This window comes from Oncorhynchus mykiss, chromosome 1, assembly GCF_013265735.2.
Source record: "Oncorhynchus mykiss isolate Arlee chromosome 1, USDA_OmykA_1.1, whole genome shotgun sequence".
NCBI classification, from domain to species: Eukaryota; Metazoa; Chordata; class Actinopteri; order Salmoniformes; family Salmonidae; genus Oncorhynchus; species Oncorhynchus mykiss.
Window position 1 is genome coordinate 94,897,090 of NC_048565.1, and position 22,452 is coordinate 94,919,541.

The following is a 22,452-nucleotide window of genomic DNA, read 5'->3' on the forward strand; positions in this document are numbered from 1 at the left end:
GTTAGTAATGACTGATGGAGGAACCAGGTTAGTAATGACTGATGGAGGGACCAGGTTAGTAATGACTGATGGAGGGACCAGGTTAGTAATGACTAATGGAGGGACCAGGTTAGTAATGACTGATACAGACTGATGGAGGGACCAGGTTAGTAATGACTGATACAGTATGATGGAGGGACCAGGTTAGTAATGACTGATACAGTATGATGGAGGGACCAGGTTAGTAATGACTGATACAGTATGATGGAGGGACCAGGTTAGTAATTTTTATTTATTTTTTGTTTTACCTTTATTTAACCAGGCAAGTCAGTTAAGAACAAATTCTTATTTTCAATGACGGCCTGGGAATAGTGACTGCCTGTTCAGGGGCAGAACGACAGATTTGTACCTTGTCAGCTCGGGGGTTTGAACTCGCAACCTTCCAGTTACTAGTCCAACACTCTAACCACTAGGCTACCCTGCCACCCTGCCGCCCCCCTGCCGTAATGACTGATGGAGGGACCAGGTTAGTAATGGCTGATGGAGGGACTAGGTTAGTAATGACTGATGGAGGGACCAGGTTAGTAATTACTGATACAGACTGATGGAGGGGCCAGGTTAGTAATGACTGATGGATGGACCAGGTTAGTAATGACTGATACAGACTGATGGAGGGGCCAGGTTAATAATGACTGATGGAGGAACCAGGTTAGTAATGACTGGAGGGACTAGGTTAGTAATGACTGATGGAGGGATCAGGTTAGTAATGACTGATACAGACTGATGGAGGGGCCAGGTTAATAATGACTCATACAGACTGATGGACCAGGTTAGTAATGACTGATGGAGGAACCAGGTTAGTAATGACTGATGGAGGGACCAGGTTAGTAATGACTGATGGAGGGACCAGGTTAGTAATGACTAATGGAGGGACCAGGTTAGTAATGACTGATACAGACTGATGGAGGGACCAGGTTAGTAATGACTGATACAGTATGATGGAGGGACCAGGTTAGTAATGACTGATGCAGACTGATGGAGGGACCAGGTTAGTAATGACTGATGGAGGGACCAGGTTAGTAATGACTGATGGAGGGACCAGGTTAGTAATGACTGATACAGACTGATGGAGAGACCAGGTTAGTAATGACTGATGGAGGAACCAGGTTAGTAATGACTCATACAGACTGATGGAGGGACCAGGTTAGTAATGACTGATACAGACTGATGGAGAGACCAGGTTAGTAATGACTGATGGAGGAACCAGGTTAGTAATGACTCATACAGACTGATGGAGGGACCAGGTTAGTAATGACTGATACAGACTGATGGAGGGACCAGGTTAATAATGACTGATGGAGGAACCAGGTTAGTAATGACTCATACAGACTGATGGAGGGACCAGGTTAGTAATGACTGATACAGACTGATGGAGGGACCAGGTTAGTAATGACTGATGGAGGGACCAGGTTAGTAATGACTGATGGAGGGACCAGGTTAGTAATGACTGATGGAGGGACCAGGTTAGTAATGACTGATGCAGACTGATGGAGGGACCAGGTTAGTAATGACTGATGGAGGGACCAGGTTAGTAATGACTGATGGAGGGACCAGGTTAGTAATGACTGATGGAGGAACCAGGTTAGTTATGACTGATGGAGGGACCAGGTTAGTAATGACTGATACAGACTGATGGAGGGACCAGGTTAGTAATGACTGATGGAGGGACCAAGTTAGTAATGACTGATGGAGGGACCAGGTTAGTAATGACTGATGGAGGGACCAGGTTAGTAATTACTGATACAGACTGATGGAGGGACCAGGTTAGTAATGACTGATGGAGGGGCCAGGTTAGTAATGACTGATGGAGCGACCAGGTTAGTAATGACTGACCAGGTTAGTAATGACTGATGGAGGGACCAGGTTAGTAATGACTGATACACACTGATGGAGAGACCAGGTTAGTAATGACTGATACAGGCTGATGGAGGGACCAGGTTAGTAATGACTGATGGAGGGACCAGGTTAGTAATGACTGATGGAGGGGCCAGGTTAGTAATGACTGATGGAGCGACCAGGTTAGTAATGACTGATGGAGGAACCAGGTTAGTAATGACTGATGGAGGGACCAGGTTAGTAATGACTGATGGAGGGACCAGGTTAGTAATGACTAATGGAGGGACCAGGTTAGTAATGACTGATACAGACTGATGGAGGGACCAGGTTAGTAATGACTGATACAGTATGATGGAGGGACCAGGTTAGTAATGACTGATACAGTATGATGGAGGGACCAGGTTAGTAATGACTGATACAGTATGATGGAGGGACCAGGTTAGTAATTTTTATTTATTTTTTGTTTTACCTTTATTTAACCAGGCAAGTCAGTTAAGAACAAATTCTTATTTTCAATGACGGCCTGGGAACAGTGGGTTAACTGCCTGTTCAGGGGCAGAACGACAGATTTGTACCTTGTCAGCTCGGGGGTTTGAACTCGCAACCTTCCAGTTACTAGTCCAACACTCTAACCACTAGGCTACCCTGCCACCCTGCCGCCCCCCTGCCGTAATGACTGATGGAGGGACCAGGTTAGTAATGGCTGATGGAGGGACTAGGTTAGTAATGACTGATGGAGGGACCAGGTTAGTAATTACTGATACAGACTGATGGAGGGGCCAGGTTAGTAATGACTGATGGATGGACCAGGTTAGTAATGACTGATACAGACTGATGGAGGGGCCAGGTTAATAATGACTGATGGAGGAACCAGGTTAGTAATGACTGGAGGGACTAGGTTAGTAATGACTGATGGAGGGATCAGGTTAGTAATGACTGATACAGACTGATGGAGGGGCCAGGTTAATAATGACTCATACAGACTGATGGAGGGACCAGGTTAGTAATGACTGATACAGACTGATGGAGGGACCAGGTTAGTAATGACTGATACAGACTGATGGAGGGACCAGGTTAGTAATGACTGATGGAGGGACCAGGTTAGTAATGACTGATACAGACTGATGGAGGGGCCAGGTTAGTAATGACTGATGGAGGGACCAGGTTAGTAATGACTGATACAGACTGATGGAGGGGCCAGGTTAATAATGACTCATACAGACTGATGGAGGGACCAGGTTAGTAATGACTGATACAGACTGATGGAGGGACCAGGTTAGTAATGACTGATGGAGGGACCAGGTTAGTAATGACTGATGGAGGAACCAGGTTAGTAATGACTGGAGGGACTAGGTTAGTAATGACTGATGGAGGGATCAGGTTAGTAATGACTGATACAGACTGATGGAGGGGCCAGGTTAATAATGACTCATACAGACTGATGGAGGGACCAGGTTAGTAATGACTGATACAGACTGATGGAGGGACCAGGTTAGTAATGACTGATACAGACTGATGGAGGGACCAGGTTAGTAATGACTGATGGAGGGACCAGGTTAGTAATGACTGATACAGACTGATGGAGGGGCCAGGTTAGTAATGACTGATGGAGGGACCAGGTTAGTAATGACTGATACAGACTGATGGAGGGGCCAGGTTAATAATGACTCATACAGACTGATGGAGGGACCAGGTTAATAATGACTCATACAGACTGATGGAGGGACCAGGTTAGTAATGACTGATACAGACTGATGGAGGGACCAGGTTAGTAATGACTGATACAGACTGATGGAGGGACCAGGTTAGTAATGACTGATGGAGGGACCAGGTTAGTAATGACTGATACAGACTGATGGAGGGGCCAGGTTAGTAATGACTGATGGAGGGACCAGGTTAGTAATGACTGATACAGACTGATGGAGGGGCCAGGTTAATAATGACTCATACAGACTGATGGAGGGACCAGGTTAGTAATGACTGATACAGACTGATGGAGGGACCAGGTTAGTAATGACTGATGGAGGGACCAGGTTAGTAATGACTGATGGAGGAACCAGGTTAGTAATGACTGATACAGACTGATGGAGGGACCAGGTTAATAACGACTGATGGAGGGACCAGGTTAGTAATGACTGATGGTGGGACTAGGTTAGTAATGACTGATGGAGGGACCAGGTTAGTAATTACTGATACAGACTGATGGAGGGGCCAGGTTAGTAATGACTGATGGATGGACCAGGTTAGTAATGACTGATACAGACTGATGGAGGGGCCAGGTTAATAATGACTGATGGAGGAACCAGGTTAGTAATGACTGGAGGGACTAGGTTAGTAATGACTGATGGAGGGATCAGGTTAGTAATGACTGATACAGACTGATGGAGGGGCCAGGTTAATAATGACTCATACAGACTGATGGACCAGGTTAGTAATGACTGATGGAGGAACCAGGTTAGTAATGACTGATGGAGGGACCAGGTTAGTAATGACTGATGGAGGGACCAGGTTAGTAATGACTAATGGAGGGACCAGGTTAGTAATGACTGATACAGACTGATGGAGGGACCAGGTTAGTAATGACTGATACAGTATGATGGAGGGACCAGGTTAGTAATGACTGATGCAGACTGATGGAGGGACCAGGTTAGTAATGACTGATGGAGGGACCAGGTTAGTAATGACTGATGGAGGGACCAGGTTAGTAATGACTGATACAGACTGATGGAGAGACCAGGTTAGTAATGACTGATGGAGGAACCAGGTTAGTAATGACTCATACAGACTGATGGAGGGACCAGGTTAGTAATGACTGATACAGACTGATGGAGAGACCAGGTTAGTAATGACTGATGGAGGAACCAGGTTAGTAATGACTCATACAGACTGATGGAGGGACCAGGTTAGTAATGACTGATACAGACTGATGGAGGGACCAGGTTAATAATGACTGATGGAGGAACCAGGTTAGTAATGACTCATACAGACTGATGGAGGGACCAGGTTAGTAATGACTGATACAGACTGATGGAGGGACCAGGTTAGTAATGACTGATGGAGGGACCAGGTTAGTAATGACTGATGGAGGGACCAGGTTAGTAATGACTGATGGAGGGACCAGGTTAGTAATGACTGATGCAGACTGATGGAGGGACCAGGTTAGTAATGACTGATGGAGGGACCAGGTTAGTAATGACTGATGGAGGAACCAGGTTAGTTATGACTGATGGAGGGACCAGGTTAGTAATGACTGATACAGACTGATGGAGGGACCAGGTTAGTAATGACTGATGGAGGGACCAAGTTAGTAATGACTGATGGAGGGACCAGGTTAGTAATGACTGATGGAGGGACCAGGTTAGTAATTACTGATACAGACTGATGGAGGGACCAGGTTAGTAATGACTGATGGAGGGGCCAGGTTAGTAATGACTGATGGAGCGACCAGGTTAGTAATGACTGACCAGGTTAGTAATGACTGATGGAGGGACCAGGTTAGTAATGACTGATACACACTGATGGAGAGACCAGGTTAGTAATGACTGATACAGGCTGATGGAGGGACCAGGTTAGTAATGACTGATGGAGGGGCCAGGTTAGTAATGACTGATGGAGCGACCAGGTTAGTAATGACTGATGGAGGAACCAGGTTAGTAATGACTGATGGAGGGACCAGGTTAGTAATGACTGATGGAGGGACCAGGTTAGTAATGACTAATGGAGGGACCAGGTTAGTAATGACTGATACAGACTGATGGAGGGACCAGGTTAGTAATGACTGATACAGTATGATGGAGGGACCAGGTTAGTAATGACTGATACAGTATGATGGAGGGACCAGGTTAGTAATGACTGATACAGTATGATGGAGGGACCAGGTTAGTAATTTTTATTTATTTTTTGTTTTACCTTTATTTAACCAGGCAAGTCAGTTAAGAACAAATTCTTATTTTCAATGACGGCCTGGGAACAGTGGGTTAACTGCCTGTTCAGGGGCAGAACGACAGATTTGTACCTTGTCAGCTCGGGGGTTTGAACTCGCAACCTTCCGGTTACTAGTCCAACGCTCTAACCACTAGGCTACCCTGCCGCCCCGTTAGTAATGACTGATGGAGGAACCAGGTTAGTAATGACTGATGGAGGGACCAGGTTAGTAATGACTGATGGAGGGACCAGGTTAGTAATGACTAATGGAGGGACCAGGTTAGTAATGACTGATACAGACTGATGGAGGGACCAGGTTAGTAATGACTGATACAGTATGATGGAGGGACCAGGTTAGTAATGACTGATACAGTATGATGGAGGGACCAGGTTAGTAATGACTGATACAGTATGATGGAGGGACCAGGTTAGTAATTTTTATTTATTTTTTGTTTTACCTTTATTTAACCAGGCAAGTCAGTTAAGAACAAATTCTTATTTTCAATGACGGCCTGGGAACAGTGGGTTAACTGCCTGTTCAGGGGCAGAACGACAGATTTGTACCTTGTCAGCTCGGGGGTTTGAACTCGCAACCTTCCAGTTACTAGTCCAACACTCTAACCACTAGGCTACCCTGCCACCCTGCCGCCCCCCTGCCGTAATGACTGATGGAGGGACCAGGTTAGTAATGGCTGATGGAGGGACTAGGTTAGTAATGACTGATGGAGGGACCAGGTTAGTAATTACTGATACAGACTGATGGAGGGGCCAGGTTAGTAATGACTGATGGATGGACCAGGTTAGTAATGACTGATACAGACTGATGGAGGGGCCAGGTTAATAATGACTGATGGAGGAACCAGGTTAGTAATGACTGGAGGGACTAGGTTAGTAATGACTGATGGAGGGATCAGGTTAGTAATGACTGATACAGACTGATGGAGGGGCCAGGTTAATAATGACTCATACAGACTGATGGAGGGACCAGGTTAGTAATGACTGATACAGACTGATGGAGGGACCAGGTTAGTAATGACTGATACAGACTGATGGAGGGACCAGGTTAGTAATGACTGATGGAGGGACCAGGTTAGTAATGACTGATACAGACTGATGGAGGGGCCAGGTTAGTAATGACTGATGGAGGGACCAGGTTAGTAATGACTGATACAGACTGATGGAGGGGCCAGGTTAATAATGACTGATGGAGGAACCAGGTTAGTAATGACTGGAGGGACTAGGTTAGTAATGACTGATGGAGGGACCAGGTTAGTAATGACTGATACAGACTGATGGAGGGGCCAGGTTAATAATGACTCATACAGACTGATGGAGGGACCAGGTTAGTAATGACTGATACAGACTGATGGAGGGACCAGGTTAGTAATGACTGATGGAGGGACCAGGTTAGTAATGACTGATGGAGGAACCAGGTTAGTAATGACTGATACAGACTGATGGAGGGACCAGGTTAATAACGACTGATGGAGGGACCAGGTTAGTAATGACTGATGGAGGGGCCAGGTTAGTAATGACTGATGGAGCGACCAGGTTAGTAATGACTGATGGAGGGACCAGGTTAGTAATGACTGATGGAGGGACCAGGTTAGTAATGACTGATACAGACTGATGGAGGGACCAGGTTAGTAATGACTGATGGAGGGACCAGGTTAGTAATGACTGATGGAGGAACCAGGTTAGTAATGACTGATGGAGGGACCAGGTTAGTAATGACTGATACAGACTGATGGAGAGACCAGGTTAGTACTGACTGATGGAGGGACCAGGTTAGTAATGACTGATGGAGGAACCAGGTTAATAATGACTGATGGAGGGACCAGGTTAGTAATGACTGATGGAGGGACCAGGTTAGTAATGACTGATACAGTATGATGGAGTGACCAGGTTAGTAATGACTGATGGAGGGACCAGGTTAGTAATGACTGATACAGACTTTTGGAGGGACCAGGTTAGTAATGACTGATGGAGGGACCAGGTTAGTAATCACTGATACAGTATGATGGAGTGACCAGGTTAGTAATGACTGATGGAGGGACCAGGTTAGTAATGACTGATACAGACTGATGGAGGGACCAGGTTAGTAATGACTGATGGAGAGACCAGGTTAGTAATGACTGATGGAGGGACCAGGTTAGTAATGACTGATGGAGGGACCAGGTTAGTAATGACTGATGGAGGGACCAGGTTAGTAATGACTGATGGAGGGACCAGGTTAGTAATGACTGATGGAGGGACCAGGTTAGTAATGACTGATGGAGGGACCAGGTTAGTAATGACTGATGGAGGGACCAGGTTAGTACTGACTGATGGAGGGACCAGGTTAGTAATGACTGATGGAGGAACCAGGTTAATAATGACTGATGGAGGGACCAGGTTAGTAATGACTGATGGAGGGACCAGGTTAGTAATGACTGATACAGTATGATGGAGTGACCAGGTTAGTAATGACTGATGGAGGGACCAGGTTAGTAATGACTGATACAGACTTTTGGAGGGACCAGGTTAGTAATGACTGATGGAGGGACCAGGTTAGTAATGACTGATGGAGAGACCAGGTTAGTAATGACTGATGGAGGGACCAGGTTAGTAATGACTGATGGAGGGACCAGGTTAGTAATGACTGATGGAGGGACCAGGTTAGTAATGACTGATGGAGGGACCAGGTTAGTAATGACTGATGGAGGGACCAGGTTAATAATGACTCCACCTCTCCTCAGCCCCTCTCCACCTCTCCTCAGCCCCTCTCCACCTCTCCTCAGCTCCTCCCTATCTCTCCTCAGCCCCTCTCAGCCTCTCCTCAGCCCCTCTCCTCAGCCCCTCTCCACCTCTACTCACCCCCTTTCCACCTCTCATCAGCCCCTCTCCACCTCTCCTCAGCCCCTCTCAGCCTCTCCTCAGCCCCTCTCCTCAGCCCCTCTCAGCCTCTCCTCAGCCCCTCTCCACCTCTCCTCAGCCCTTCTCCACCTCTACTCACCCCCTCTCCACCTCTCCTCAGCTCCTCTCTATCTCTCCTCAGCCCTTCTCCACCTCTACTCAGCCCCTCTCCACCTCTACTCACCCCCTCTCCACCTCTCCTCAGCTCCTCCCTATCTCTCCTCAGCCCCTCTCCAACTCTCCTCAGCCCCTCTCCACCTCTCCTCAGCTCCTCTCTATCTCTCCTCGCTCCCTCTCATCCTCTCTTAACCGCTAGGCTACCTTACCTCATGTTTGTCATGTCTCTCATGCCTCTAGTTACGCAAGGAGATAATCACCCTGCACATATTTAGTAATTTACTGAAGTGTCAGGAAGATGTTGCTGCAGCACAGCTGATCCGCTGGGGGATCAAGTCCGAGCTGGGATGACGCTGTGCAGTGAGATCGGGTTGACGAGCAGTGATTGGAATGACGTTGGATGATGTCGCTATTACTGTCTCTCAGCTATTGTTTTCCTCCCAATTAAATTAATAACATGTTTTTTTTAAATGTAATTTAAGAATCAATTTGATAATTGATGTATTGGGGGTTTTGATGGGATTCTATTGATTATCCCATAGGTTATGTGATTGAAGTCATGTCATATTTAATACGCTTGGGGCCTTGCAGATCAATTCCTTTTGAAAAGTGGTTCAGTCATCCATTCAGCGTGATGCAGAGCATTACAACGGCTTGGGACATTTATAGAAACGTGTCACACGAGGGACCAGGTCAATAATGACTGATAGGGACCAGGTCAATAATGACTGATAGGGACCAGGTCAATAATGACTGATAGGGACCAGGTCAATAATGACTGATAGGGACCTATAGGTTATGTGTATTGAAGTCATCCATTCAGCGTGATGCACAGCATTACAACGGCTTGGGACATTTATAGAAACGTGTCACGTCATTTTATCTTCCATTTTGACTCCACTTAATGTTCACAAGGCATTGTTATATGGCACCCTATTCCCTACGTAGTGCACTACTTTTGACCAGGGCCCATAGGGCTCTATAGGGAATAAGGGTGCCAGTTGAGACACATCCAATAAGTCCTGTTGGCCACACCGGCTTGTGACAGGGACACGGACGTTTTAAAAGACGGATAGTGTTGTTAATGAAACTACAGGTCTGGAATCAGCTAACACTGTATACTGGCTGGTCTGGAATCAGCTAACACTGTATACTGGCTGGTCTGGAATCAGCTAACACTGTATACTGGCTGGTCTGGAATCAGCTAACACTTTATATTGGCTGGTCACACTGATCAATTACTACAGGTCTGGAATCAGCTAACACTCTATACTGGCTGGTCTGGAATCAGCTAACACTGTATACTGCTGGTCACACTGAGCAATTACTACAGGTTTGGAATCAGCTAACACTTTATACTGGCTGGTCACACTGAGCAATTACTACAGGTCTGGAATCAGCTAACACTGTATACTGGCTGGTCACACTGAGCAATTACTACAGGTCTGGAATCAGCTAACACTGTATTCATTAGGAATGACTGCTGGATACACACACACATGGATGACTGTGCTATGGAACGGTGATGAAGGAGGAGAGCAGAGCAGAGCAGGCCACAGTCAGAAACAGTAGGCTCCTTTTAGAGCAGAGCAGAGCAGGCCACAGTCAGAAACAGTAGACTCCTTTTTGAGCAGAGCAGAGCAGGCCACAGTCAGAAACAGTAGACTCCTTTTAGAGTAGAGCAGAGCAGGCCACAGTCAGAAACAGTAGGCTCCTTTTTGAGCAGAGCAGAGCAGGTCACAGTCAGAAACAGTAGGCTCCTTTTAGAGCAGAGCAGACCACAGTCAGAAACAGTAGGCTACTTTTAGAGTAGAGCAGAGCAGGCCACAGTCAGAAACAGTAGGCTCCTTTTAGAGCAGAGCAGAGCAGGCCACAGTCAGAAACAGTAGGCTCCTTTTAGAGCAGAGCAGAGCAGAGCAGGCCACAGTCAGAAACAGTAGACTCCTTTTTGAGCAGAGCAGAGCAGGCCACAGTCAGAAACAGTAGACTCCTTTTAGAGCAGAGCAGGCCACAGTCAGAAACAGTAGACTCCTTTTTGAGCAGAGCAGAGCTGGCCACAGTCAGAAACAGTAGACTCCTTTTAGAGTAGAGCAGAGCAGGCCACAGTCAGAAACAGTAGGCTCCTTTTTGAGCAGAGCTGAGCAGGTCACAGTCAGAAACAGTAGGCTCCTTTTAGAGCAGAGCAGGCCACAGTCAGAAACAGTAGGCTACTTTTAGAGTAGAGCAGAGCAGGCCACAGTCAGAAACAGTAGGCTCCTTTTAGAGCAGAGCAGGCCACAGTCAGAAGCAATAGGCTCCTTTTAGAGCAGAGCAGGCCACAGTCAGAAACAGTAGGCTCCTTTTAGAGCAGATCAGGCCACAGTCAGAAACAGTAGGCTCATTTTAGAGCAGAGCACGCTACAGTCAGAAACAGTAAGCTCATTTTAGAGCAGAGCAGGCCACAGTCAGAAACAGTAGGCTCCTTTTAGAGCAGATCAGGCCACAGTCAGAAACAGTAGGCTCATTTTAGAGCAGAGCAGGCCACAGTCAGAAGCAATAGGCTCCTTTTAGAGCAGAGCAGGCCACAGTCAGAAACAGTAGGCTCCTTTTAGAGCAGAGCACGCCACAGTCAGAAACAGTAAGCTAATTTTAGAGCAGAGCAGGCCACAGTCAGAAACAGTAGGCTCCTTTTAGAGCAGATCAGGCCACAGTCAGAAACAGTAGGCTCCTTTTAGAGCAGAGCATGCCACAGTCAGAAGCAATAGGCTCCTTTTAGAGCAGAGCAGGCCACAGTCAGAAACAGTAGGCTCATTTTAGAGCAGATCAGGCCACAGTCAGAAACAGTAGGCTCCTTTTAGAGCAGAGCACGCCACAGTCAGAAACAGTAAGCTCATTTTAGAGCAGAGCAGGCCACAGTCAGAAACAGTAGGCTCCTTTTAGAGCAGAGCAGGCCACAGTCAGAAACAGTAGGCTCCTTTTAGAGCAGAGCAGAGCAGGCCACAGTCAGAAACAGTAGGCTCCTTTTAGAGTAGAGCAGAGCAGGCCACAGCCAGAAACAGTAGACTCCTTTTAGAGCAGAGCAGAGCAGGCCACAGTCAGAAACAGTAGGCTCCTTTTAGAGCAGAGCAGAGCAGGCCACAGGCAGAAACAGTAGGCTCCATTCTAAGTCATGGCTTTTGTCCTGTGTAGGCATTGTCCAGGATTGCAGTGCTGTGGACTATTCTGTAGTAGTGAATGTTGGAAGAGCAATGACTGATGTTAATTCATCACTAATGTGCTATTTGTGTTAAATTAACTCTCCTTTCCATTTATTTCATGCCAATACAGAAATTCATGATGAAGGTAAGTTCATTAACGTCTGCTGCTCCCCCTTCTGTCACTGTGTCTGATCTCCTAGCTCCTTCTGCCACTGTGTGTCTGATCTCCTAGCTCCTTCGGTCACTGTGTCTGAGCTCCTAGCTCCTTCTGTCACTGTGTGTCTGATCTCCTAGCTCCTTCTGCCACTGTGTCTGATCTCCTATCTCCTTCTGTCACTGTGTCTGATCTCCTAGCTCCTTCTGCCACTGTGTGTCTGAGCTCCTAGCTACACATCTCTACAAAAACCCTATTATCCCAACAGTATCTTCCTAATCACACACAGCTGTACCTGACACCACACACACACTTTCCCGCCCTCCCCCAGTTTCATGGACAGTCAGCTGTGTGGTAGGATGGATGGAGTTTGACATGTGGAATGGATGGAAACAGAGAAGCAGCCTGTCTCTGTCAGACTAGCCAGGCTAGGGGAAACACCTGTGTGTGTGTGTGTGTGTGTGTGTGTGTGTGTGTGTGTGTGTGTGTCTGTGTCTGTGTCTGTGTGTCTGTGCGTGCGTGCGTGGGCGGTGTGAGCAGGCGTGCGTGCATGTTTGTGTCAGACTGACTAGGCCAGGAGTGAGGGGCTGTTAGATGAAGACATGCTAGCCAGGGTACTGTAGGAGGTAGGAGCTGTTAGATGGAGACATGCTAGCCTAGCCAGGGTACTGTAGGAGGGAGGGGCTGTTAGATGAAGACATGCTAGCCAGGGTACTGTAGGAGGTAGGAGCTGTTAGATGGAGACATGCTAGCCTAGCCAGGGTACTGTAGGAGGGAGGGGCTGTTAGATGAAGACATGCTAGCCTAGCCAGGGTACTGTAGGAGGGAGGGGCTGTTAGATGAAGACATGCTAGCCTAGCCAGGGTACTGTAGGAGGGAGGGGCTGTTAGATGAAGACATGCTAGCCTAGCCAGGGTACTGTAGGAGGGAGGGGCTGTTAGATGAAGACATGCTAGCCTAGCCAGGGTACTGTAGGAGGGAGGGGCTGTTAGATGAAGACATGCTAGCCTAGCCAGGGTACTGTAGGAGGGAGGGGCTGTTAGATGAAGACATGCTAGCCTAGCCAGGGTACTGTAGGAGGGAGGGACTGTTAGATGAAGACATGCTAGCCTAGCCAGGGTACTGTTGGAAGGAGGGGCTGTTAGATGAAGACATGCTAGCCAGGGTACTGTAGGAGGGAGGGGCTGTTAGATGAAGACATGCTAGTCTAGCTAGGGTACTGTAGGAGGGAGGGGCTGTTAGATGAAGACATGCTAGCCAGGGTACTGTAGGAGGGAGGGGCTGTTAGATGAAGACATGCTAGCCTAGCCAGGGTACTGTAGGAGGGAGGGGCTGTTAGATGAAGACATGCTAGCCTAGCCAGGGTACTGTAGGAGGGAGGGGCTGTTAGATGAAGACATGCTAGCCTAGCCAGGGTACTGTAGGAGGGAGGGGCTGTTAGATGAAGACATGCTAGCCTAGCCAGGGTACTGTAGGAGGGAGGGGCTGTTGTTAGATGAAGCTATGCTAGCCTAGCCAGGGTACTGTAGGAGGGAGGGGCTGTTAGATGAAGACATGCTAGCCTAGCCAGGGTACTGTAGGAGGGAGGGGCTGTTAGATGAAGACATGCTAGCCTAGCCAGGGTACTGTAGGAGGGAGGGGCTGTTAGATGAAGCTATGCTAGCCTAGCCAGGGTACTGTAGGAGGGAGGGGCTGTTAGATGAAGACATGCTAGCCTAGCCAGGGTACTGGGTACTGTATAGGGCTATTTGACCACTTTTTTGGTTACTACATGATTCCATATGTGTTATTTCGTAGTTTTGATGTCTTCACTATTATTCTACAATGTAGAAAATAGTAAAAAATAAAGAAAAACCCTTGAATGAGTAGGTGTGTCCAAACTGTTGACTGGGACTGTATATATACAGTGCCTTCGGAGAGTATTCAGACCCCTTGACTTGTTTCTACATTTTGTTATGTTACAGCCTTGTTCTAAAATTGATTCAATTGTTTTTCCCCCTCAACAATCTACACACAATACCCCATAATGACAAAGCAAAAAAAGGTTTCTAGAAATGTTAGCTAATTAATTAAAAATAAAAACAGAATTTTCACATTTACATAAGTATTCAGACCCTTCACTCAGTACTTTGTTGAAGCACCTTTGGCAGCGATTACAGCCTTGAGTCTTCTTGGATATGATGCTGCAAGCTTGGCACACCTGTATTTTGGAAGTTTCTCCCATTCTTCTCTGCAGATCCTCTCAAGCTCTGTCAGGTTAGATGGGGAGTTTTGGTGCACAGCTATTTTCAGGTCTCTCCAGAGATGTTCGATCGGGTTCGTCCAGTCTCTGGCTGGGCCACTCAAGGACATTCAGAGACTCGTCACGAAGCCACTCCTGCGTTGTCTTGGCTGTGTGCTTAGTGTTGTTATCCTTTTGGATGGCCCCAGTCTCAAATCAAATCAAATCAAATGTTATTTGTCACATACACATGGTTAGCAGATGTTAATGCGAGTGTAGCGAAATGTCTGAGGTCTTGAGCGCTCTGGAGCAGGTTTTCATCAAGGATTTCGCTGTACTTTGCTCCGTTCATCTTTGCCTTGATCCTGACTCCCAGTCCCTGACACTGAAAAACATCCCCACAGCATGATGCTGCCACCACCACCATGCTTCCCCGTAGAGATGGTTTCCTCCAGACGTGATGATTGGCATTCAGGCCAAAGAGTTCAATCTTGGTTTCATCAGAACAGAGAATTTTGTTTCTCATGGTCTGAGAGTATTTTGGTGCCTTTTGTCAAACTCCAAGCTGGCTGTCATGTTCCTTTCACTGAGGAGTGGCTTCTGTCTGGCCTCTCTACCATAAAGGCCTGATTGGTGGAGTGCTACAGAGATGATTGTCCTTCTGGAAGAAGCTCCCATCTCCACAGAGGAACTCTAGAGCTCTGTCAGAGTGACCATCAGGTTCTTGTTCACCTCCCTGTCAAAGGCCCTTCTCCCCTGAATGTTCAGTTTGGCCGGGCGGTCAGCTCTAGGAGGAGTCTTGGTGGTTCCAAACTTCTTCCATTTAAGAATGAAGGAGGCCACTGTGTTCTTGGGGACCTTCAATGCTGCATAAATGTTTTGGTACCCTTCCCCAGGTCTGTGCCTCGACACGATCCTGTCTCAGAGCTCTACGGACAATTCCTTCAACCTCATGGCTGGGTTTTTGCTCTGACATTCACTGTCAACTGTGGGATCTTATGTAGACTGTTGTGTGCCTTTCTAAATCATGTCCAATCAATTGAATTTACCACAGGTGGACTCCAATCAAGCTGTAAAACATCTAGAGGTCGATGGAAACAGAATGAATCTGAGCTCAATTTGGAGTCTCATAGAAAAGGGTCTGAATACTAATGTAAATAAGGTCTCTGCTTTTTTATACATTTGCAAACGTTTCTAAAAACCTGTTTTCACTTTGTCATTATGGGGTATTGTGATGTCATTATGGGATATTGTGATGTCATTATGGGGTATTGTGATATCATTATGGGGTATTGTGATGTCATTATGGGGTATTGTGATGTCATTATGGGGTATTGTGATGTCATTATGGGGTATTGTGATGTCATTATGGGGTGTTGTGATGTCATTATGGGGTATTGTGATGTCATTATGGGGTATTGTGATGTCATTATGGGGTATTGTGTGTAAATTGCTAAGGGAAAACAAATATTTAATCCATTTGAGAATAAGGCTGTTACGTAACAAAATGTGGAAGAAGTCAAGGAGTCTGAATACTTTCCAAAGGCACTGTAGGTAGGAGGAAAGCGACAAGGCAACAGGATAGATAATCAACAGTAGCAGCAGCGTATGTGATGAGTCAAAAATAGTTATTTTAGCTATTTTGTTAACTTTTTAAGCAGTCCCATGACTTTTTTGAGTAGAAGCTGTTTCAGCGTCCTGAGGGGGAAGAGGCGTTGTCGTGCCCTCGTCACGACTGTGTTGGTGTGTTTGGACCATGGTTGGTCCTTAGCCATGTGGACAGAGGAACTTGAAGCTCCACTACAGTCGATGTGAATGAGGGCGTGTTCTTTGGAGACCGCGATCAGCTCCTTTGTCTGGCTGACATTAAGGGAGTGGTTGTCCTGGCAACACACTGCTGCAGAGATGGTTGTCCTTCAGGAAGAATCTCCCATATCCGTAGAGGAACTCTGGGGCTCCTTCAGAGTGACCATCGGGTTCTTGGTCACTTCCCTGACCATGGCCCTTCTCCCATGATTTCCTGGCACCACACTGCCAGGTCTCTTACCTCCTCCCTATAGGCTGTCTCATCGTCGGTGGTGATCAGGTCACCACCATCGTGTCATCGGCAAACTTGATGATGGAGTCATGTTAGAGTCGTGCGCGGCCACGCAGTAATGGGTGAACAGGAAGTACAGGAGGGGACTGAGCACGCACCCCTGAGGGACCCCTGTGTTGAGAGTCAGCATAGCGGATGTGTTGTTGCCTACCCTCACCACCTGGTGGCGGCCCGTCAGGAAGTCCAGGATCCAGTTGAAGAGGGTGGTGTTTCATTCCCATGATCCCCAGCTTAGTGATGAGCTTGGAGGGCACTATATTGTGTTAAACGCTGAGATGTAGTGTATGAATGCTGAGTTGTAGTGTGGAGAGCAATAGAGATTGCGCCATCTGTGGATCTGTTTTGGCGGTATGTGAATTGGAGTGGGGTCCAGGATGTCTGGAATGATGGTGTTGATGTGAGCCACGACCAGCCTTTCAAAATATTTCATGGCTGCAGATGTGAGTGCAATAGTCATTTAGACAGGTTACCTGCATTCTTGGGCACGGGGACTATGGTGGTCTGCCTGAAACATGTCGGTATTACAGACTGGGTCAGGGAGAGGTTGAAAATGTCAGTGAAGACACGTGCCAGCTGGTGCTCTGAGTACGAGTCCTGGTAATCCGTCTGGTCCTGCAGCCTTGTGAATGTTAACCTGTTTAAAGGTCTCACTCACATCGGCTACAGAGATTGTGATCACGCAGTCGTCCAGAACAGCTGGTGCTCTCACGCATGTTTCAGTATTTCTTGCCTCGAAGCGAGCATAGAAGGCATTTAGCTCGTCTGGTTAGATCTTAGTCGTGGTTAGTAACAGTATTGTACGTGTAAACTAGTTCCTGAATGTGTCTCTTGTCTCTCTGTCTCTGTCCTGTAGACGGCCCAGGGAGGGGGCCACCGCACCTTACTGTACGGACACGCTGTTCTGCTACGACACTCCTACAGCGGCATGGTGAGTCCCTCTGCAGTGTGTCCGGAGACCCAAATACAGGAAATAACATGTACTTGAATCAGTGTCACAATCTTCCATTCCAGGTTTGTGCTCTGTGATGTCAGTCAGTTGTGGTCGTCATCTGTGTTGTGGTTGTCATCATCTTTGTTGTGGTTGTCATCTGTGTTGTTGTTGTCATCATCTGTGTTGTGGTTGTCATCATCTGTGTTGTGGTTGTCATCATCTTTGTTGTGGTTGTCATCTGTGTTGTGGTTGTCATCATCTTTGTTGTGGTTGTCATCTGTGTTGTTGTTGTCATCATCTGTTTTGTGGTTGTCATCATCTTTGTTGTGGTTGTCATCTGTGTTGTGGTTGTCATCATCTTTGTTGTGGTTGTCATCTGTGTTGTTGTCATCATCTGTTTTGTGGTTGTCATCATCTTTGTTGTGGTTGTCATCTGTGTTGTGGTTGTCATCATCTTTGTTGTGGTTGTCATCATCTTTGTTGTGGTTGTCATCTGTGTTGTGGTTGTCATCATCTTTATTGTGGTTGTCATCATCTTTGTTGTATTCTTGTCTGTATTTTCTAGTGATACACGAGTTGCTGAGCCAGTCAGACAAGGCAATAGGAGACTGGATTCTACCATGTTGTGTCTGGTTGTGTTGAGGAATAATTGGCTTCTTTTGTTTCTCTGTCTAGTACCTCTGTTGCCTCGGTACCTCCCGATCCTCAACCGACAAACTGGCGTTTGATGTTGGACTGCAGGAAGACACAACAGGTAGGTCTCTTTCTCTTCTTCTTTCCCAACAGCCATAGTATAGCTAGTACAGTCAGATGAGACAACATTACCAAGCCATATTGTAGTGTTATGTTGCCATGCAAGCTTCAGAGAGAGAGAGAGATGTTTCTGATGCTGGGTTTTATGAGTTCCCATAGTAAGACTGTTGTGATGCTGTGTGGGTGTGGACGTTTACTATGTTGTGTGTCGGTGTGTGTGCCATGCTGACTGTGGTTACTAGACCCCAGACCCTGCTGGAGGTTACTAGACCCCAGACCCTGCTGGAGGTTACTAGACCCCAGACCCTGCTGGAGGTTACTAGACCCCAGACCCTGCTGGAGGTTACTAGACCCCAGACCCTGCTGGAGGTTACTAGACCCCAGACCCATTCTGGAGGTTACTAGACCCCAGACCCTGCTGGAGGTTACTAGACCCCAGACCCTGCTGGAGGTTACTAGACCCCAGACCCATTCTGGAGGTTACTAGACCCCAGACCCTGCTGGAGGTTACTAGACCCCAGACCCTGCTGGAGGTTACTAGACCCCAGACCCTGCTGGAGGTTACTAGACCCCAGACCCTGCTGGAGGTTACTAGACCCCAGACCCATTCTGGAGGTTACTAGACCCCAGACCCTGCTGGAGGTTACTAGACCCCAGGCCCTGCTGGAGGTTACTAGACCCCAGACCCTGCTGGAGGTTACTAGACCCCAGACCCTGCTGGAGGTTACTAGACCCCAGACCCTGCTGGAGGTTACTAGACCCCAGACCCTGCTGGAGGTTACTAGACCCCAGACCCTGCTGGAGGTTACTAGACCCCAGGCCCTGCTGGATGTTACTAGACCCCAAGCCCTGCTGGAGGTTACTAGACCCCAGGCCCTGCTGGAGGTTACTAGACCCCAGACCCTGCTGGAGGTTACTAGACCCCAGGCCCTCAGTGTTGCTGCTGGAGGTTACTGGACTCCATACCCTCAGTGGTGCTGCTGGAGGTTACTAGACTCCAGACCCTGCTAGAAGTTACTAGACTCCAGACCCTGCTAGAGGTTACTAGACTCCAGGCCCCGCTGGAGGTTACTAGACTCCAGACCCTGCTGGAGGTTACTAGACCCCAGGCCCTGCTGGAGGTTACTAGACTCCAGGCCCCGCTGGAGGTTACTAGACTCCAGACCCTGCTGGAGGTTACTAGACCCCAGACCTTGCTGGAGGTTACTAGACTCCAGACCCTGCCGGAGGTTACTAGACCCCAGACCCTGCTGGAGGTTACTATACTCCAGACCCTGCTGGAGGTTACTAGAACCCAGACCCTGCTGGAGGTTACTAGACTCCAGACCCTCAGTGTTGCTGCTGGAGGTTACTAGACTCCAGACCCTCAGTGGTGCTGCCTGTGGTTACTAGGTTCCTGTCTGTCCTGCAACAACCTGGCTGCTACATGAACGATCTCATAAACTCATTCTACACACAATACCCCGTAATGACGGAGCAAAAACAGGTTTTAAAAATGTGTGTAAGTTTATAATAAAAACCCCTGAAATATCACATTTAAATAAGTATGCAGACCCTTCACTCAGTACTTTGTTGAAGCAACTTTGGCAGTGATTACAGCCTAGAGTCTTCTTGGGTATGACGCTACAAGCTTGGCACACCTGTATTTGGGGAGTTTCTCATATTCTTCTCTGCAGATCCTCTCAAGCTCTGTCAGGTTGGATGCAGAGCGTCGCTGCACAGCTATTTCCAGGTCTATCAAGAAGTGTTTGATCTGGTTCAAGTCCAGGCTCTTGGCCGGGCCACTCAAGGACATTCAAAGACTTCTCCCAAAACCACTCCTGCGTTGTCCTGTTGGAAGGTGAACCTTCCCCCCCAGTCTGAGGTTCTGAGTGCTCTGGAGCGGGTTTTCATCAAGGATCTCTCTGTTCTTTGCTCCGTTCATCTTTCCCTCGATCCTAACTAGTCTTCCTGCCACTGAAAAACATCCCCACAGCATGATGCTTCTACCACCGTGCCAAGTTTCCTCCAGACGTGAAGCTTGGCATTCAAGTCAAAGAGTTCAATCTTGGTTTCATCAGACCAGAGAATCTTGTTTCTCATGGTCTGCCTTTTGGCAAACTCCAAGCAGGCTGTCATGTGCCTTTTACTGAGGAATGGCTTCCGTCTGGCCACTCTACCATAAAGGCCTGATTGGTGTAGTGCTACAGAGATGGTTGTCCTTCTGGAAGTTTCTCCCATCACCACAGAGGAACTCTGGAGCTCTGTCAGAGTGAGCATCGGATTTTTGGTCACCTCTCTGGTTAAGGCCCTTCTCCCCCGATTGCTCAGTTTAGCCGGGCGGACAGATCTAGGAAGAGTCTTGGCGGTTCCAAACTTCTTCCATTTAAGAATGTGTTTTTGGGGACCTTCAAATGCTGCAGACATTTTTTGGTACCCTTCCCCAGATCTGTGCCTCGACACAATCATCTCTCGGAGCTCTACGGACAATTCCTTCGACCTAGTGGCTTGGTTTTTGCTCTGACATGCACTGTCAACTGTTGGACCTTTATATAGACAGGTGTGTGCCTTTCCAAATCATATCCAATCAATTAAATTTACCACAGGTGGACTCCAATGAAGTTGTAGACACAGGAGGCATTTGAGCTCAATTTCAAGTCTCAAAGCAAAGGGTCTGAATACTTATGTAAATAAGGTATTTATGTAAAAAAATATATACATACCATTTCTAAAAACCTGTTTTTGCTTTGTAATTATGATGTACTGTGTGTAGATTGAGGATTTTTTTTTAAATCATTTTGAGAATAAGGCTGTAACGTAATAAAATGTGGAGAAAGTCAAGGGGTCTGAATACTTTCCGAATGCACTGTATATAGATAGGGAGAGAGAGCTCAGAGAGAGAGAGATAGAGAAAATGAGAGAGAGAGAGAGAGAGACAGAGGCTCAGAGACAGAGAGAGAGACTCAGAGACAGTGAGACAGAGGCTCAGAGACAGTGAGACAGAGGCTCAGAGACAGAGAGACAGAGGCTCAGAGAGGTAGTCTCAGCCATATCCCCCTGTCTCGTCTCTGACAGGAGAAGCATGTCCACCCTGCCTCCAAGCAGAGGTCAGAGGTCAGAGAAGGTTACTGAGATGTCACCATAGTTTCAGCCATATCCTCCTGTCTCGTCTCTGACAGGAGAAATATGTCCACCCTGCCTCCAAGCAGAGGTCAGAGGTCAGAGAAGGTTACTGTGATGCCACCATAGTCTCAGCCATATCCTCCTGCCTCGTCTCTGACAGGAGAAGCATGTCCACCCTGCCTCCAAGCAGAGGTCAGAGGTCAGAGAAGGTTACTGTGATGCCACCATAGTCTCAGCCATATCCTCCTGTCTCGTCTCTGACAGGAGAAGCATGTCCACCCTGCCTCCAAGCAGAGGTCAGAGGTCAGAGAAGGTTACTGTGATGCCACCTTAGTCTCAGCCATATCCTCCTGTCTCGTCTCTGACAGGAGAAGCTTGTTGGTGGACCATCCACCCTGCCTCCAAGCAGAGGTCAGAGGGAGAGAAGGTCCGAGTCGGGGATGACCTCATCCTAGTTAGCGTGTCATCAGAACGGTACCTGGTGAGTCTCTGATACCCTTTTCACACTGTCACACTGACAACAACCAAACCGTGTTGCCTTGGAGATTTCATTTTTGCTTAGTCCTTTTAGCAACTATGACAGATCATGCTAGCTCAGTTCACCTTGGTTTGTCTCAGTTTAATCTGGCAAGTGTGAGAAGGCAACACGGAGCAGGTGTGATCTGTCTATAGAGTGGACCAGTGTATTACACAGAAATGTTCTTGTCATCTGGACAGGCTATTAGATTCTCCTTGTCAGTCCCGTTTGGAACCAGAACTCAACAAACCCAAAACAGGAGCAAAAATCAACTGGTACACAGGTCCACTCCACCAGTAAACAGTACATTTAATATAATACACAGGTCCACTCCACCAGTAAACAGTACATTTAATATAATACACAGGTCCACTCCACCAGTAAACAGTACATTTAATATAGTACTCAGGTCCACTTCACCAGTAAACAGTACATTTAATATAGTACACAGGTCCACTTCACCAGTAAACAGTACATTTAATATAGTACACAGGTCCACTCCACCAGTAAACAGTACATTTAATATAGTACACAGGTCCACTTCACCAGTAAACAGTACATTTAATATAGTACACAGGTCCACTCCACCAGTAAACAGTACATTTAATATAATACACAGGTCCACTTCACCAGTAAACAGTACATTTAATATAGTACACAGGTCCACTCCACCAGTAAACAGTACATTT

General features: G+C 47.3%; 1 protein-coding gene across 1 annotated transcript in view; it reads left to right on the forward strand.

The window, feature by feature from the left end:
• The window catches only part of LOC110511675 (ryanodine receptor 2-like), a 532,917-nt gene that overhangs the window by 179,935 nt on the left and 330,530 nt on the right, over positions 1 to 22,452 (forward strand). The window contains exons 4-7 of the mRNA XM_036989200.1: positions 12,118 to 12,132; positions 17,314 to 17,388; positions 18,067 to 18,145; positions 21,615 to 21,727. Coding sequence (XP_036845095.1) covers positions 12,118 to 12,132; positions 17,314 to 17,388; positions 18,067 to 18,145; positions 21,615 to 21,727 — 282 coding nt within the window. The remainder of the gene's footprint in view (positions 1 to 12,117; positions 12,133 to 17,313; positions 17,389 to 18,066; positions 18,146 to 21,614; positions 21,728 to 22,452) is intronic.